Source organism: Anoplopoma fimbria, chromosome 10, assembly GCF_027596085.1.
Source record: "Anoplopoma fimbria isolate UVic2021 breed Golden Eagle Sablefish chromosome 10, Afim_UVic_2022, whole genome shotgun sequence".
Lineage (NCBI taxonomy): Eukaryota > Metazoa > Chordata > Actinopteri > Perciformes > Anoplopomatidae > Anoplopoma > Anoplopoma fimbria.
This window is the reverse complement of record NC_072458.1, coordinates 12,198,477-12,216,567: the sequence shown is the minus strand read 5'-3', so window position 1 is coordinate 12,216,567 and position 18,091 is coordinate 12,198,477. Positions and strand designations below refer to the sequence as shown.

The 18,091-nt window shown below is 43.0% G+C and overlaps 1 protein-coding gene across 1 annotated transcript in view; it reads right to left on the bottom strand.

The window, feature by feature from the left end:
- Nucleotides 1–18,091, bottom strand: part of pkhd1l1.1 (PKHD1 like 1, tandem duplicate 1) — a 41,617-nt gene that overhangs the window by 7,318 nt on the left and 16,208 nt on the right. The window contains exons 33-59 of the mRNA XM_054605996.1: nt 16,291–16,433; nt 15,930–16,034; nt 15,438–15,623; nt 14,750–14,923; nt 14,301–14,506; nt 13,181–14,153; nt 12,585–12,833; nt 12,299–12,448; nt 11,612–11,786; nt 10,522–10,678; nt 10,266–10,422; nt 9,609–9,818; nt 9,061–9,190; nt 7,727–7,968; nt 7,464–7,600; nt 6,338–7,367; nt 5,701–5,892; nt 5,072–5,223; nt 4,796–4,955; nt 4,157–4,328; nt 3,508–3,596; nt 3,200–3,363; nt 2,907–3,036; nt 2,046–2,164; nt 1,415–1,544; nt 880–1,053; nt 208–311 (exon numbers count right to left, since the gene is read on the bottom strand). Of these exons, the coding sequence (XP_054461971.1) occupies nt 208–311; nt 880–1,053; nt 1,415–1,544; nt 2,046–2,164; nt 2,907–3,036; nt 3,200–3,363; nt 3,508–3,596; nt 4,157–4,328; nt 4,796–4,955; nt 5,072–5,223; nt 5,701–5,892; nt 6,338–7,367; nt 7,464–7,600; nt 7,727–7,968; nt 9,061–9,190; nt 9,609–9,818; nt 10,266–10,422; nt 10,522–10,678; nt 11,612–11,786; nt 12,299–12,448; nt 12,585–12,833; nt 13,181–14,153; nt 14,301–14,506; nt 14,750–14,923; nt 15,438–15,623; nt 15,930–16,034; nt 16,291–16,433 (6,010 nt within the window). The remainder of the gene's footprint in view (nt 1–207; nt 312–879; nt 1,054–1,414; nt 1,545–2,045; nt 2,165–2,906; nt 3,037–3,199; nt 3,364–3,507; nt 3,597–4,156; nt 4,329–4,795; nt 4,956–5,071; nt 5,224–5,700; nt 5,893–6,337; nt 7,368–7,463; nt 7,601–7,726; nt 7,969–9,060; nt 9,191–9,608; nt 9,819–10,265; nt 10,423–10,521; nt 10,679–11,611; nt 11,787–12,298; nt 12,449–12,584; nt 12,834–13,180; nt 14,154–14,300; nt 14,507–14,749; nt 14,924–15,437; nt 15,624–15,929; nt 16,035–16,290; nt 16,434–18,091) is intronic.

The following is an 18,091-nucleotide window of genomic DNA, read 5'->3' as shown; positions in this document are numbered from 1 at the left end:
AGGTGGGCATTAGTGGGAATTTATTTTTAGATTTGAACATAAATACAATTAAGAGGACTCTTCAAAGAACCTTGAGCCAATACTTTTTTAAGTGTATGTGGCCTCCAGATTGATGTTTGATTTATTTTGCATTTAGTCCTGTAGTCGTAAGGCTTTAATGTTAGTGTGTGTGTGTGTGTGCGTGCGTGTGCGCGTGTGTTGCTGTACCTGTCCAAGGTTGAGGAAGGCCACAGAGTAACGAGGGTCAGTGTAGTCGGTCCAGCCTTCCTGACCAGAGCGGAAGAACTCCACGTTCCTGATCTGAGCCTTGCCTAAAAAACATCAGACAATGAGGTGCTTAATGTGTTTGAATATAAACAAGAAAGGTGCACGCAATGCATTATAACATATCAGGTATAGCATTAATCTGCAGATGCTTCGGTCCAAAATGAGACCGAAACATTTCTACTGTCTACCTCTTTATTCATCCATGCACTTCATGTTGCTGAAACAAGGAATATTAACACTATCAAATAATAAATAGCTGAAATAGAATCGATAAAAACATGGCTAATCATTTTTTGGCTCCTAGATGTGTCTTATATAAAACAATAAATGAGTATTGGCAGATAAAACAGTTTGTGCTGAGTTACAGGTGCAAAGTGGTTTCAAGATTTCAAAATTGGAAATGGCAAAAGACATTAAGCCCAATTAGTGTTACTTCTAATAAAGAAACGACTTTTCACTCCGAAAGTGTACAGCTCAAAATCTAACTGCAGAAGTTCCTGGGTCTAATATATCTTGAAATAAACAGCTTTAAATCGTCCTGGGATGTTATGGCTGATTACTCCAAAACCTACAGTCTGTCAGAATATAAATCCCATGTCATACTCTACTAACCTTTGTAGTCGATTCCGTCCCAGGAGTAGCTGCCAACCAAAAGTCTGGCTCCGAACGACTCGGCCATCATCTCTGGATACTCCTGACCGATGATCTTAATGTTTCTGGTCACGAGGCCGACATCAGCCGCCAGAGTGTAGGAGAACGACGTACCTGAGACGGAGTGAGTCTCACCTGAGGACAAAGAGAGAATTTGAGGTCAGTATAGTTCATCTGAGACACTCCTGAAAGCGCTATGAAAAAGATTGAACCAGATTTAAGTTATACAATAAAAATGCACACCACAATATATTAAACATATAGTATCTGGAAACACGGGTTCAAATTAGATCTGTCACATTATCTTTTATTCAATGGCAAATGTAAAAACCTTTATCAGGTGACAATAAGCTTAATATCTAGTGAGACACATTAGCTGAAAGGTATCAACATGGATATTAAATCAAATATCAATTTTACATGTTTTTGCAGTAGGTTTAACATCATTTTGCAGCTCTAGAGACATTTTCTGTGTCTACAGACACACTGAACTGACCGATGTGAGTGTGGGTCAAAGGCTGGTCCAGGGTCAGGAGGTGGCCGTCTGCTGACACGGCGGTGATCTGGTGTTTTTCTGTCTCCCACGCATTGTAGCTGGTGGTGGAGATGACGACCTCGTCTCCGACCTGCGCACACAAAGCAGACATAAAAACATGTGACTAAATACTATTTTTTTTCCAAAAGTTGTAGAATATACTTTCATTTAGTACATATTTTTAAAGGGGTAGTTTTGATTTTTGACATGGGGTGTACATAGCCATAGTTAGTTAGGTGAAACAGACAGGAGTACCAGCACGGGACAAGTTTAGATTTACCAAAGTCACACAAACAAAAACACAACTTATCGATCAAGGCAGCGATAGACCAGTAACTCGTGTGTTCTGTGAGGTAAAATTAGTAGTTTTGTCAATGGAGTCTAGTGGCTTTAAAGAGAGCTCATAGATAACGACTTCAGTTCCCCGTCAGAAAGGGCTGTCTGATTCTCCAAACTCCATCTACTGTAGGTAATACACTCACTTTGGATAAGTACCTCATACCATCCCTCTAAACACATAAACACATATCATTCGATCTTTACATTTCAGTACACAAACACTGAGTTGAATGTAAAAAGAAAGCACTCTGACCTGCCAGTCGACAGACTGCGCCAGGTTCAGAGTGTTGGATCCAGCGTCAGCGGTGGCGGCCAGTTTGGTATGGTAAACGTTGTGAGGTTGTCCATAGAGCTCCAGTGTACCGAACACACCTGTGGTACAACAACACACATGATTCACATGATTTACATGATTCACAACTGAGCATCAACAGTTCAGTCATCTTTTTCATAGAACACAGTCAAAACATTTTACCCAATTATCACAAAACCTGAAAAGGTTATTATTAAAAATCTTAGTTCATTTGGATAATCATTAGAAAAATAAATACATGCTAACCTAGCATGAATTATATAGTGTAATATAAAGTTCAATGTCAAAATGTTTAGATAGGCTAATTGAGGTAATACAGTAGTAGTAGTACACCAACTCCCGTGGTTCCATAACTGCTCTAGTGTTATTAGTTGTTTTATTAGACCGCCCGCTTAAATGTATCTATTTATTTGATCTCTAACTACTTCTTCTTACCCATCTCTCTCATTTGCCTCAATTATAATTTCTTCATCTAATTTTTTACAAACATGCACATATCTGTGTCTGTGTGTGAGTAGAAATATTTCATGTAAACCTGTACTACTTGAAAAAAAACATTTGGAAGTGTCCACATATACAGTGTGTAGTTATATTTACAACATACACAGTACAGTAGAATATAACACAAAATATTGCAAATATATTATTACATTTATTGCACAATATGGCACAAACATATTTGTAATATGTGGAAAATATTTGCCCCAAAAATACACTACAACATTGCATAAAAAATTCTGTAGCAGTAGAATATCTGATCTGTTCGGTTAGGTGACGTATAATCTGAGACCGTTTTCTTACCCAGGACTTTGGACCCCTGGTTGGGCCCGTTGGGCAGAGGCCAGTCCGGCGTGCCGTGGTTCCCTCTCAGTTTGATGTGCAGCTGACCTCGGAACGGCTCGTCGTCCCACCCTGCAATCAGCCTGCCGCCCTGAAACAGCAGGAGACGCCAACATTCCCTCAATAAACGTACCAATCAAACTGAGTCTGTTCAGTCATGGTGCTGATGATATTCAGACATAAACTCACATCCAGCAACACAAAAAGCAGAAGACATCCTCCTGAGGATCAGTGAGATAATTGATCACACGTACCTGGATGGAGATGTAGACAGCATCTATCACCAAAGTGCTGTATTCTGGTGCGGCCCGGGCCTGTCTGGAGGACGAGCTGTTCATGTTGTCCGGGATCTCCAGAACTCCAATGACTGTCAGCTTGTTGAGGGGAGGAGTGTCACTGTCCAACACGACCCACTTCCCTGTGGGGATACAGAGGTATTATAATACTTATAAAACAGTGTACAATCACAAAATCCAGTCAAACTGCGTTTTTGGATTGTATTGTGTATTTAAACACTGTGACGATAATAACAGTTTTTATTTAGTTTTCTTCCAGACGATACCTGACGGGATGACCACATCAGCGCCCTCTGCAGGTACAGCGAAGTTGTTTTCAGGTGAGCTTGTCCAGAAAGAGGCATCAGACCACCGGCTAGAGATAAACGAGCACAAAAAAAGAGCATTTTAGCGTTAGGAAACCAGAGTTAACATAAGAACTATTTTCAGTTTTAGAAATCGCATATATTTTGAATATATGCTGCTTTTAAAACTTGGAGGGGACATGGAGGCCGAAGAAATCAAAGGTTAAAAAAAAAGGTATTCTGGAAGGTCTCACAAAAATAACGAAAGTAGTCTTTTTCTTTTCCCCTCCGTGGCTCCGTAAAATCTTTATTGACGGTTTAGTAAGAAACAATCCCTTCATATTGAATTTGATATCTTTATACGTTTGGAGGTTTTTTTCCGGATTAAACTACCCAACACCTAATAAGTATTCAAAAATCACTTCGACCAAGCACAACAAAAATATCACTCAAATGTGATAAGAACCCTAAAATATATAAAACATTGTTACAACAAAATGAGTACTCCTACCTTTTAATACTTTAAGTACTTTTGCTATTAATACTTACTACTGTCTGACTATAGCTCGTGAGTTTGACTTAGTTTCTTCCTGGTCAGGAATGACATGGTGCAGTCAGGGATTTAACGTACATGAAGTTGTCAGGCCGGTGGCTGGGTAAGGGGGCAAGTGTGGCTGGAGGAGGTGGTGTTGGTTGGATGCAGTTGAGGTAGAAGCAGCGATAGACCCTGAAGTTCACCCGGGAGTCCATCATGGAGCGGTCCACGCTGGCACGACGCCTGCGCTGGTTCATCTTCCCAGATACTGCAGACACAACACGATGGCGAATGGATGAAGGCCCACAAATGACTTACATCACAGGATGTTTTGCTGAATGCAACTTTTAAAGGGGACGTATCATGCTCCTTTTACAGGTTCTTACATGTATTTTGGGTTGCTTCTCGAGCATGTTTACATGGTTTAATGTTCTAATTACCCATTATTTTTCTCATACTTTCTGAATATACCTGTATTCAACCTCTTTCTAAAACGCTCTATTTAAGTCTCTTAAATGTTAAATCAAATCAGTTCAGACAGCCCAGGTGACATCTTGTTTAGTTTGACCAACAGTCCCAAACCCAAAGATATTCAATTTACAGTGATATATATATTTAAGGTCAATATTTAAGAAACTACAACCTGTCAATGTTGGGCTTCTTTTTTTTTTTTTGCGTAATAAGCAACTTATACGATCATCAACATTGTTCCATCCTTGTTAAAGTGTGTCTAACCGATGTAGTAGAGGTTGTTGGAGCTGTTGTCAAAGTACCAGTCCCCGTTCTGGTTGTCACTGAAGCTCAGCGGCGTCGCCGAGCCGTTCCTCTCATCGATGATACGGAATCTGTCTGGACTCTGGGTGAAGTTGTGGTTGATGATCACATATTGATCCGACTGTGAGAGGGGAAAGTACAGGCAAAAAAACACATCAGTGTACCATAAATATGATTTCATGTACATTCACAGTATTGTCCTGTTATATCACAGCATGTGCAGGGTTTCTCACGTACACCGAAGCCGTAGAATTTTGCAGCATAAGAGATGTTAGTGATGTGATCCATATCTTTGAAGTACCAGTTGTACGTTTGTCCAGAAGGCAACATGGCCATCCAGCCGAACTTATGAGTCATTCTCTTCTTCAGATAGGGAATCACACTGCTGCCTGTAAATAAAATAAACTTATGTATACTCTCATACTATATTATAGCAGATGCCTTTATATATTTAAACCCCTTATTCAGCATTTATAAGCTGTATACAAACATTTAATACCTGTTTTTTAGCACACGTAAATGTTGTTTTACATAAATGAAAGCGCATTTTAGGTGTTATTCTTGTACAGTATTTGTCAAAAATGATAACTTCTTCTATGAGGACATATTTTATATTCATTCATTATCTGTTTATACATCACACTTATAAATAAGAATATACATATATAACATTGTTTGTGATAAATGCTATTTATAATTTGTTTTATTATCTTTTTTGTTACTGCAGTAACAAAGATTTCATAACAGAGATCTGCTGCACTTCCCACTAATCACCAGTAGAGGTCGTACAGACCACCAGATGAGTCGCTGCTTCCTCATCCACAAACTGACATGAAAAAGTTATATACGTCTGTGTGTTCTAATACCATGGGAGTTGGTTAAGATGACGTCCTTGGCCTTCAGAGAGGCCGGCGACGGGTTGTTGAACGACAAACGGTGGAAGTTGACGGTGTGGTCGCACACGGCGCCCGGGAAGCCCACGCTCCACTCGTCACTCTGAGAACAGTGAGCGGGGTCCAGCAGGGGGCTCATAGGCACCACTTTGTGGTTGATGTTTCCTGAAAACAAGGAGGGACGGAGGATCAGCCCACCTGAGCTGCATGTACATGACTTCTAAAACCTGATAATTGCGGCCCATGTTGGTTAAATGGGCTGTTATAGGTCTTACTGTCTTACTTACTGACTTAATTAAGGATATGAATTTAAACCATTGTCTTCAGTGGGAACTAATGCACTAAAGCTCTAGCGCAAGTTCAGACAGGAAGACTACCTTGGCACGCTCTCTATAATACTGCTTTTCCACTCTAACTGCACACCCGATTCCAGCTGTCAAAGTCAGAAGTGTCATTCATGCTATCAGCTGGGGGGCTCCCATCCAATAGCCACTGTATTTTGCTTATTGTTGACAATAAGCAAAATACTTGAATAACAATGTTTTTTGGGACTGACTAAAGTAGTAGTTTGGAAAGGTTATACAACATTGAAAGACTAAAGACTGAGTACCTGTGAGGGAACCATCAGTGTCCACCAGCTGCGCCTCATGCTCCCACCTGAAGCCGGCCTTGTTGGGGGAGTTGAAGTACTGGTTCCCACTAAACCTGACAGCCCAGCCACCACAGAGGTCCTTACACGTCCCATCGATTGAGGCCACCCCGATGGCTGCGCAAGAGCTACGGTCGAAGTTGATGAACTTGGTGTTGAGGACACTCAGGCCGTCGTCCAACGGCGCAATGACACCCCGTCGCGTGCAGTAGCTATCTCCCAGTCCGAGCTCATCCAAGTGGCCCACGATGGTGCTGTTGGACATGGTCGCCCCCCCTGCCTCTCCGTAGTTGCTCACAAACGACGGCAGGATGCGCTTCGCTTCGATACCGGCTTTCTCGTTGTTGACCATGATGCAGCCGTTTAACTGCACAGCGCCCACGTTGACCCACTCGGCGCCTTTCTCACAGTTCCAGGCGGTGAGGGAGCGGAAGACGGCAGGCTCGGGTATTTTGGAGTTGCAGCCTCCGTCCTTCATGGGGAAGTAGTCCTTGAAGATCCAAAGGCCGAACCAGCCCTGGGAGTGCACGGTGTTGTTGTAAAACTCTCCGAGGGGAACCTTCTTCTGGCAGATGTTCCGGTCGTAGGACGAGCCGTCGGGGTGATCGTGCATTCGGTACCAGAAGCCGAAGTGGGTGCCCCCCGCGGCAACATTGTGGCGGATGATGTTGTTGGGATTGGTGACCCAGTAGGCGGCGGGCGTGACGTCGTCGTTCAGCAGGCTGGTGCTCTGTTTGACAAACACGGCCAGGTTGTACTGCAGGATGTTCCCCGTCTCGATGCCGTCCTCGATGAAGAAGGCCCCACCCATGATGTCGTAGATGACGTTGTGCTCCACCACCAGATTGTGGGTGTTATGGATGGTCACGGCCCTGTTGAAGGTCCGGTGGATACCACAACCCCGCACGTATGACTTGTGGTCGACGTCTCCCATCAGATGCCAGTGGATGGGATAACGTCCCAGTCTGAAGGCCTGTCCTGCATTGTAGACCTAAAAAAACCATTTATCATACTCAGTAATCTGATCAACATTATTAGATGCAAAGAATAAAATAAGTTAAAGAAGAGAAAGTTTTAAGAGTCTCACCTCAACGTATTCCAGTCTGCCTATTGCTTGATTCTGACTTGGTGTGGGTGCGTGGAACATGATGCAGCCTCCAAACTGGTCGCTGCCAGTCTCCTCTCCAAACCTTCCCTGGAAACAGGTTTGGGTGCTGAATTCACCTGCAGCACAGGGACAGAAAGATTGTCAGCCATACATGTTGGTGAATCTGAAGAGGTTGTCAGTTTTAATGTTTGTCTTCACAGCAACTCTTTTTCTTAACTGTTACACAGTGTTTTGTGTTGTACCTGTGTTGAAGCCGTCGGGGCAGGCTTCGATCGTTTCGTCCCATTCTTGGTGTTCGGAGCCTCGCACCACGATGTTCCTGGTGAGGAGACCCACCTCGCCTCGGCCTTCAAACACCGTACCATCGGGCAGCGTGACGCTCACCCCGAGGTGGGCGTACTTGAGCGGTTCGGTCAGGGTAATGGTCCTGCCGTCGGCGGACACGGCGGCGATCCTCATCTGCTCGTTCTCTCTCTGGCTGTGCCTGAAAACGGACAAATGACTTCTACTTACGGCTCCATAACTGTTTTATGTTTGTTTCATCGATGACAATCCATAGAATATATGGTAATAGAGTAAATATGACTGGACCTCACCAAAACAAAAGGGACTTAGCATTAACAGAGTCAAGCCACCCACCTGTGGGTTTTGTGATATTTTATTTTTTTTAAGATTTTGACTGAGAACAAAAATTTTCGCTGAATAATCTTCATATTTTAAATCATTAATATTGTTTTATTTTTTGTATACCTTAAAGGAAGCACATGTATCACATAGCTAATTCAGGAGTGCTTTTTTGTACTGCCCTGTTAGGATTTACTTTAACTTTCCAGGATAAGGTTACTTTATAGGTAATCCTGCTTTTTGGGGTGCATTTTCAACTTTACACACACGGAAACAACCTGTTACACATCCGCCTACAAGTAAGTGTGTGTGTGTGTGTGTGTGTGTGTGTGTGTTTGTGTTGTGTTGTGTGTGTGTTGTTTTTGTGTTTAATGACTCAAAGTCACAACAAACTAAAGGAACAGTGAAGTTGAGACAAAAGGGTTTGAAGATTGAAGGCTCTGTGACATATTTAAGTATTAAAAACATTTTTTAGGTTGATGATTCATTATTTGCCATTAACTTTACATAAAGGCCTACAAAAGTACTGCACTGTGTTTGGAAAATCACAATATCTACAAACAAAATGTGTTCTTCTTTCTTCAGAAATATATAAGTATATAAATATTTGTTTCTTAACCACAGGGGCAGCTCCTATGCTAAGCTAGGCTAGTTACTTTTTAGCAGGACTAGTATATCTGGGGTTCCTTTTAATTTTCCTCCACAATGTTTCAATGTTGTTCCCGCCTTATTTATAAACTCAACTGAATGCTGTTATTTTTTAACAACAATTAAACAGTTCTAAGGCGTTATAGTTTATGTATGGCAAGGTAAAATGTAGAAAAGAGTCTGATTTTGTCTCAACTCAATGTTGATATAATTGTAATGTAGTTACTGCGTTTAGACTTTTAAGGAAGCTTTTTCTTCAATAACTTTGGTTTCCGCTTCGACATGAATGAATTGGAGACTGCACCTGTGTCCAGTGGAGGCGATGACAATTTCATCTCCAACTTTCCATGTCACCGCCTTCATCAGAGTCAGCGTGACGGAGCCGCTGGCCGCCGTCTCGGCCAGGTGGGTCCAGGGGACAGGAACTGGAATACCTGGAGGAACAGGTTGTCAACAATGACTTACACCAAAGGAGGGCAGGTGACGTGTCACTAATAATGACAACCCTTCAGGACACACGACTCAAATGACTGTCAGCTTACCATTATGTGACATAATGACATGTAATCAGGGGTTCTAAGGAATATTTCAGTTCTGTTGCATCTGTTGATGGAAGTATTCTGATCCTTTACAGACATACAGCAAAGTAAAAATACTCTGTTACAAGTCAAAATTAATCTCACTCTAAAACGTGTTGTAGGAAGATTCTACCATTTGGACAGAGCCAGGCTCGCTGTTTCCCCCTGTTTCCAGCGTTTGTGCTACTGTCTGCTGGCTGTAGCTTCATATTAAGCATTCAAACTAGAGAGGGATATTGATTCTCTCATCTTTTTGAATGTGTGTGTTTCCTACCATGAAGGTCCAGCACTCCCTCTCTGACACCCAGCGTCTTGGTTCCATAAACAGGTATTTCAGGTGAGCGCAGGTTTCCGTGGAGTGTGATGATGGCTTTGTGCTGGAATGGCGCCCCCTCCTGGCCGATCTGGAGCAGTCCACCGTCCGTGATCAGGATGTTTTCTGCCTGCAACTCGATGTCCGCTTCATCAAACACCAACGTGCCTCCTGAGGACAAAGAAACAGTAAGCTACAAACTCAATACTAGAGGTGTAAAAAGAGCTATTATATTCTATATGAGGTCCACATTTTAATATATCATCTTATTGGCACCAGTTACACCAAACCAATACTGAATTAAAAAATGCTAGTTTGCTTGTTTGTGTGATCCTACAAACTTTGCAACCACAAAATTGTATTTAAAGTATATTTATGGAAGTTGAAAACATACAGGTTAATACAGAAGGAAATTCAAAATCTAAAATCGTTTTCAGTCTCTCAATGAATTTCAACTTGAAATCATATGAGGAACAGTTGCAGTGGAATGTAATTGGCCTCTTCCGTTAAGTTGTGCTTTTTCTCCTGAAGAAAAAGCACAACTTAACGTCATTACAAACACAAAATGTCCATAAGTACAACATTTCCAAAACAGCCAGGATAAAGTCCTTTATGTACCTTGAATGAGGAGCATTTTCAGCACAGGGGTGCTTGTGTCCAGCAGGATGGTCTGTCCTTTAGTGATGACGGCAAACGAGCCCTTCTCGGGTGGAGACAGACCGCCCCACGTGAACCTGGACGACCACACGTCAACGTAGAAGAAGTCTGCGTTATCCTGAAGAAAGAGGAAAATAACAAAAGTGTGTTATAGAGACATGAGTTTCATCATCAGAAAGGCCCCTGCGTCGGGGGGGAAATGACCGTTCTCTCTCACCATCTTGGCGATGCCTCGCTCTCCGATGCTGAGTCGGACTTTGGTTTCCTGAGACTGTGGCTGAGAGTTGGTCACACAGATGACGTGTGTGCTGTTGGTGGACTGAACATCACACACGGAGCCCGCAATGGTCACGTTGACTTCAGTAATGTCGGTGCTGGGGGTGAGAAAAGGAGCGGTCAATAGATCAAACAATGAATTTATGAATTGATAGGATTAATTGCATTATGACATACATATATAATATATGTATAAAATATATAATAAAATACTTTACTTTAACAAGAAAACCCTATGTACTATAATTTACCAAAACTAAAATTTATATTATTTTATAAAGGATAATATAATACGATAGCATGCTAGATAACAATATAGTATACTATATGATATACTATAATATAATATACCTGACTTTAACATACCATATCATACTACAATATATATAGTTTATAGACCATAATACATTTTTAAATAATATACCCTAGTACACGGTGAACCGGCTGTGATACTGATATACTATAATATAATATACCTGACTTTAACATACCATATCATACTACAATATATATAGTTTATAGACCATAATACATTTTTAAATAATATACCCTAGTACACACTTATGTTATAATAGTTAATTATATTATTGCAATCATATCATATAATATAACTAAATAGAATACAAGGGAATATTTGTATTTGTGTTTCTTTGGTGTCTCAATCTTTAAAAGTATATGATATAATCTTAAATGTATATTTTTTGCTGTTAATTATAATTTGCTGTAAATGGGCTGTATGTGCACATAGAACTGTACATGGAAGTCAAACTATTGGCACTATTGATGATGAATATTTGTGGAAATACTAAAATCGTTTGTGTGCAAAACATACTCAGCAAAATAATGATATTAAAAGTATTTCTATTGTGTGACGTTCTGGTTCTAAAATCACTTCGGGCTAAAAGCAAGTAAAGGTCTGAAAAGACGTCCCCTGAGACTAAAGTGTAACGTGAGTGGAGCTCCTGATTGTTAACCAGTGGTCAGTATCCAGGGGTGTGTCTCTCCTTTTGTGTTCTGTTCTTTCACCACACCTGAAACCAGAGCCGCTGATTGTGAGCCTGGTGCCTCCGGCGGTGCCTCCTCTGCGCGGAGAGACCTCAGCGATCACCGGAGTCAGCTGAGATTTGTAGGAGTAGCCGTCAGATATGTTGACGCCGTCCAGCTGGTTGATGACGGCGACCACGCATCTCACCTCGGGCTGAGTGTCTGAGAGCAGACGGGACAGTGACAAGTAGCAGTCAGACGGCAACAAAAGGGACAGGAAGAATTGAGATGCGTGCTCAGAGATAACAAGCTGCCTTAAGATGTCTTATCCTCCTTGACAAGTAATTCCTTTTACATGACATGCTTAAGATTGTCTCCTGTAATGAAGGGCTGTCAACATTCCTCTTACACCATTTAAAGTCCAGCTTAATGAGACGAGAGCTAAAAATATCATGAACCGTCAGGGACACATTCTTTCCAAAAGAAGAAAACATGAAAACCATTTAACCCCTTTACCTTTACTAGAAAGATTGGAAAGCTGTTCCTGAAAAGAAGCAAACTACTAAGTAATATAAATAAATAAATACATTTTGGGGTGTATAGGAGCGGTATAAAGTTTGGTTTCAGAAATCAAGGTGAAATTGGTCACTGCGCTTCCCGTTATAGTGGCAGTATAACAATGAATTAATAAATAATAAATACTTTGTACATCCCTTAATTGTTAATGCACTTACCGTTGATGGACGGAGATTGGCAGTACAGACGGGACGATGTGGACATCTCTTGGTGAACTTCACACTCCTCTCCGCAGATCGTCACAGTGGAGTTGTGCGGGTCGAACCCAGAACCCTGCACCGACAGCAGAGCGCCCCCACCATAACTTCCTGGATCACATTTGAGGGAGGAAGAATTTATTAATATCAAACTTGAATTGCAAGGAAGAAAAGAAAACAAGGACAAAATATTCAAATGTACACACAAGCACGCAAGCAAGAAATGGATTGTTATTAGACCGCTTACCCTCGTTGGGCTGCACGCTGGTCAGAGTCAGCTCGTGTGTGAACATGACCTCGGACTGGGCGTGACCTTTGACCTGGTGGTGCAGCGCGACTGGGTATGCCCCCCCCGGGTTGTCTCCTGCAGTGCACTGAACCTGCCTGTCGGAGACGTTGGACACGACACAGGGGACTTGGTTTATGGTGACGGAGACCCGCTGGGAGTCGTTGCCAAATCCTGAGCCTGTCAGCGTGACTGACGCGCCGCTCGGCCCTGTGGGAAACAAACCCACGGGAAGGTTACACAGACGTAACATGAACATAATGCGCTGACACGTAGACATCGTACAGACATATGCATGCTTTTTGTGGCCAGATCCACTGTTAATTTAATTATGATGGCGTCATTATTTTTACTGAAATTGTAGGATTAAAGAAAGCTCTAAAAGTTCTCTAAACCTTCAACTTGAAACATGCCATCATCCATCTGGAAAAAAAGAATCCTCTTTTTTGCACAAAGGGTGATTAAGGAAGCGAACAAATGCCATCACAAATAAGTAAACAAACTCTCCTTCTGATCAGTCGTTACTGTGGCTACAGGATGCAGAAGACTTTAGTTACCAGAGCTGGGGCTGATGGAGCTGATGACTGGAGTGTGGGCTGCAGAGTACGTGAAGTTGATCGGAGGATACTGCACCGAGAAAACCTGGACTTCAGCAGACACCAGCCCCTCGCCGTGAGGAGGGGTCAGGCAACGGAGCAGACCCGGCGTCGCCTCCTGAATCTCGCACGCCGAGCCCCCGACCGTCACGCTGGTGTTCCCCAGAGCGAAGCCGTTTCCGATGAAGACAAGAGGGGTCCCTCCAGCCAGGCTGCCCACGTCAGGGCTAAGGGTGGCTTGGGCACGGCTGCTCAGCGTGACGGAGCCGGATGCAAGGCCTTTACTTCTCACAATCACTCTGACTGGGTGTTCGCCCGCAGGCAGGGCGTTTACCATCAGCGTAATGTTGCCATCAGTCACGGCGCTGACCTCCAGCTCCAAAGTGGCGGCAAAGACCGCCACGTCATCCACACTGCTGCCAAACCCTGAACCGGAGACGGTGACGGTGGTCGGGTCGCTGATGCTGTCGGGCGAAATACTGGAGACGGCGGGAGTGACGGAGGAGGAGTACTTGAAGGAGCAGTCTGAATGACAGGAGCTTTGGATCCTTCCCACGTGGAAGACGACATCACCGTCCTGCGGCTGAGAGGGAGCGGTGTCGCAGGTGATGTGAGTGTAATTGACCGACACGACGGAGCACGGCTCACCGGCTACAGTAACCTCTTCTCCAGAGAAGCCAGATCCACGGACGAGGAGTCTCGTGTGTCCGGTGGGGCTGCCGACGGGAGGCGAGACCGAGTCGACCACTGGCAGAACCACAAAGCGGCGGCCGAGCTCGTTGGGCACGGTGATAATGGCGCTGCCCAGGTTATTGACTCTGACGGCGACAGGGAGAGCGACGCCGATAGGAAGTTGGCTGTCGCCGCTGAGCTGGCAGTTGATCTCAGAGTGGGAGCTGTTGATCACCTGGCACGGCTGATCTCCCACCGTCACCTACAGGACACAGAGACGCCAGTGTCAGATGGACAGTCACAGGAGACAGAACTTAAGGCTGTACAGCAGCACAAAGATGATTTAACATTTCAATCCATTTTAGATTTAAACCCATTTGAATAGATGAGGCTGTGAAACCATGTTAACCTCATTAGCACAGGCGGTGTCACTGAAGGCTGTGCCCTCAATGTGGATGACCTGGTGGTACGATCCCTGGTTGGGAGATATGGAGTTGACTGTGGGGGTGGAGCAGGCGGAGGTGCTGAAGGAAAGGCCGCCTGAGGTCACATTGTTCTGCGGGCACTGTGGGGAGGCGACGCACTCTGAGGTTGCTCTGGAGACGCGACGAGAACCTGAAGAGGGAGAAAAGTTTAATCAGTTGAATTGTCTTCATTTGGCTGGATGTTGAGTTTCCTGTCTTTAAATATCAAAAGATATGATCTGACTTGATTTAATTCCTCTTAAATATGTCAAATAATACCAATTACACCTGTACTTAGATTTCACAGGGTTTATATGTCCAAATTATTTTACTGGGTACTTTTAATCTGTTCGTGACTCGTCTGAGAGCGTCTCATCCACATCTATACGTTTACCTCCCATCACGTGTCTGGCCTCCATGCCTCCCACGCTGACGGAGACCCCGCTGCTCCTCTCCGCCCGAGCCTCCACTTTCACGGCTCCCTGCAGGCTCCTGGACATGGCGTCGTCTATGTAGCCGCTGCTGTAGTAATAAACGCCGGGCGCCGTGAAGCGGTAGGCGAAAACCCCTGAGGGAGGGGCGAGAGAGTTTAGACGGACTCTACTGTATGTGACATCGAATCATTAAGCATCCTTGGACATGGTGTGCATTTGGCTCTCACGCTTGTTGAAAGGTGTGACACATTACATTCCTCACATTTCACAACATCTCAGACAACTAAAGGTTTTTATTCAACTGACATCAGGTTTATGTTTAATTAAGTGCAAATGCAGCAGAATTGATGGAAGTGATCTCGAACTGATCGTCATCAATGTCCTTTCTCTTGTTTCCACTAAGAAAAGGATGAACACGGACCATAATGTACTGCAAGAAATATGAGCAGCAATTACAGCTATCATTACGGTTTCTATTTTTCTTTACATTCATGCTTAAAATCTACAACTAAGCACTGTATCACTGTTTAGAGTCATAATGTTCTTTTTGAGCTCCCCTCTTGCAAAGTCGCATAACAAAATAAAGCTTCCATGGCATATTAATGATATATAACAGTGGAAAACAGGACAGGTGACTCCGTATTCTACCTTTGGATGTCTTGGTGTCTCCACTGTAGAGTGGTCCCCCATTGTAGGTGGTGTTACTGGGGCTGGAAACACTAGAAACCCCGTAAGTGTGCCTCTGGAAGGCCGGTGCCTCCCAGCGCCACATTACTGTGTCTCCCACGAACACCGTCAGTGAGGCCGGATTCCATGCATACCCCAGTCCATAAGCTGCAACACGCAAACAAATGTAAAGTCTGACAGACAGAATAACACACATCAAAGATTTCATTGTCTGAGGTCAAGCAACATGTTTTTAAAATATCTTGCGTGTCCTATTCTAAATGTGGCTGATTATGGAAAAATAGAGTTGGAACTGGTTTTGAAACAGTCTCTAAGTGCAGTCACATTTCATCTGCAGGCGACAGCTTTTGATTCTTCGACAGCTTTGGGAAACGTGATCCTCTGTTGTATTCTGTTTGAGCCAACTCAGATTAAATTTGACAGCTACAGAAAGGATTGAAGACGTTAACCTACTGCGGTGGGATCCCTGGTTGGTGACAATGTGGGTCTTGTCCTCCGACTGCAACACACAATGCAGTTCGTTCTCTGAGGCGGCCTTCACTTCACACTCAAGTCCTCCTGTCCGACCACAAACCAAGAGAAAACGTGTGAGAACGCTTACGAAACCTGAAGAGGTCGCATTCTGGCACTGCTTTTCCATATCCGCACATGGCTGCACCACTGCCAGCCAGTTCCCCCCTCAACCATTAATTTCATATCCAGTTCCACTGATGAAATCTAATCGTTAAACACTGACAATCTTGAATGGTTGCTGGTGGGGATTATTGCTGTGGTAACAAGTCTGTTTGAAATAGCTGGGTCTCATTTTGCTTACCGACGGAGACTTGGTTGTCAGAGGCATTGTTGCTGAAACCAGACCCAGACACAGTCAGCATGGTTCCTCCCATCAAGGAGCCTTGCTGTGGGGAGATGCTGTAGATTTCCAGGATGTATTCAATGGTGGCGTTTACACCGTTGCTATGAAACAAAAAAAAAAGAAGCAGAAAGGAGTTCAATTCAGTCCCAAAATGGACCACGCCTTCTGACTTGTGAGCAAAATTGATTGCGTAGTATGATCTGTTTTGAAGTGTGTCATTAGTTGTAATGTGAAAATATAAGTGGGATAAGTAGGAGTTATCTGCCATAGTTGTATCATTGGCCTTTAACTATGTGTACATTTTTAAAGACAGTCAGATGTGGTCAGCCTAAACCATTCCCTTTAATCAAACATACTGTGTAATGCCATATCATTTATTGTGTTTTTAAAGGGAAACACATCCTAAATTAAGAATTCCATGTTTTTTCCACAATGTAAGAGAGTTCATGAACTACTCTCTCTAATGTGACTACCTCTGGGTCTGAAGAGTGAAGCCAATGCCAAAGTGTCTTAAACTTGCATTCTCTCTAATGTCCATCAGGGGGCGACTCCTCTGGTTGTATTGAAGTCTATGAGAAAATGACTCTACTTCTCTCTTGATTTATTCCCTCAGTAAACATTGTAAACATGAGTTTATGGTCTCAATCTCTAGTTTCAAGTCTTCTTCAATACAGCATGATGTTAATTTAGTAAATGATGGTCCTTTTAGAGTGAAATAGACCTTAACAGGGTTAAAACTTTAACTCTGTCACAATGTGTTTTTAGGTCATGAAAGTTAATTGTTACATTTTGGTCGCCTAAAAATGTCTTGTTCAGCCTTTCAGTTGTACTTAGCGCCACCCTGTCATTTCTGGTTCCAGGAAACCAAGATGGCGCCAATCAAAAACCAAGATTAGGTGAAAACTCGAAGCTTCCAACGTGGCAGACAACTAACCAATGGATAACGTAGCGATCCCTACATCTACCTCTGAAATGTCATCAAGTACAAAGTTGGAGCTGCTCCATAGGCAATGGTTGCGTCCAAAATTTCATACTAACATGCTATTTAGCACGTTTAAACAGTGTGTTAGTATGTCCAAAACCTCAGTATGAAACTGTGAAGGTGATCTGTCTCCTATTATTATTAATCAATAATAATCTCAATACTCTACAAAGAAATCTATGCCTGCGGTTTAGTTTGTGTTTTCTTCTATTGTTTTGATAGAATTCCCATGACAAAACTATGGTTCATATATTGCCTACTGTTTCTGGTGAAATGTTGCAGTATGCAAACACTTGACACTGTGCCAGCATTAATATCCTACAATGCACTGCGGTACAGAGTTCATACTGTAATGTATGTGACATCAAATCTTTCAGCACTCTTGGACATTTTGCATTTGTCTGATGATTTGCTGGAAGGGAGGAGTTTTCACATGTCACACATCACAACATAGCAGACGATCTCTAATCTACAACTAAGCACACATGCATCTTAACTTTGTATCATTATATATATCACCAGTATGCAAACACCTGACACCACGCCAGCATTAATATCCTACATACAATACGTCAACATGACAGTGTACAACTCTGTTACTCCAATAACACTTTAATTTAAGTTAAGATATAAGTATTCCCTTTGCTAGGCGTAACATGAAGTTCAGGCTTAATGATTCTCACAAATCGTTAGATCGCATGAGCTGGAACGGGTTGCTATGGTTAGGCATCTTGAACCGGCACTCTCAGGAAGTATCTTAATAATTACAATAAAGTA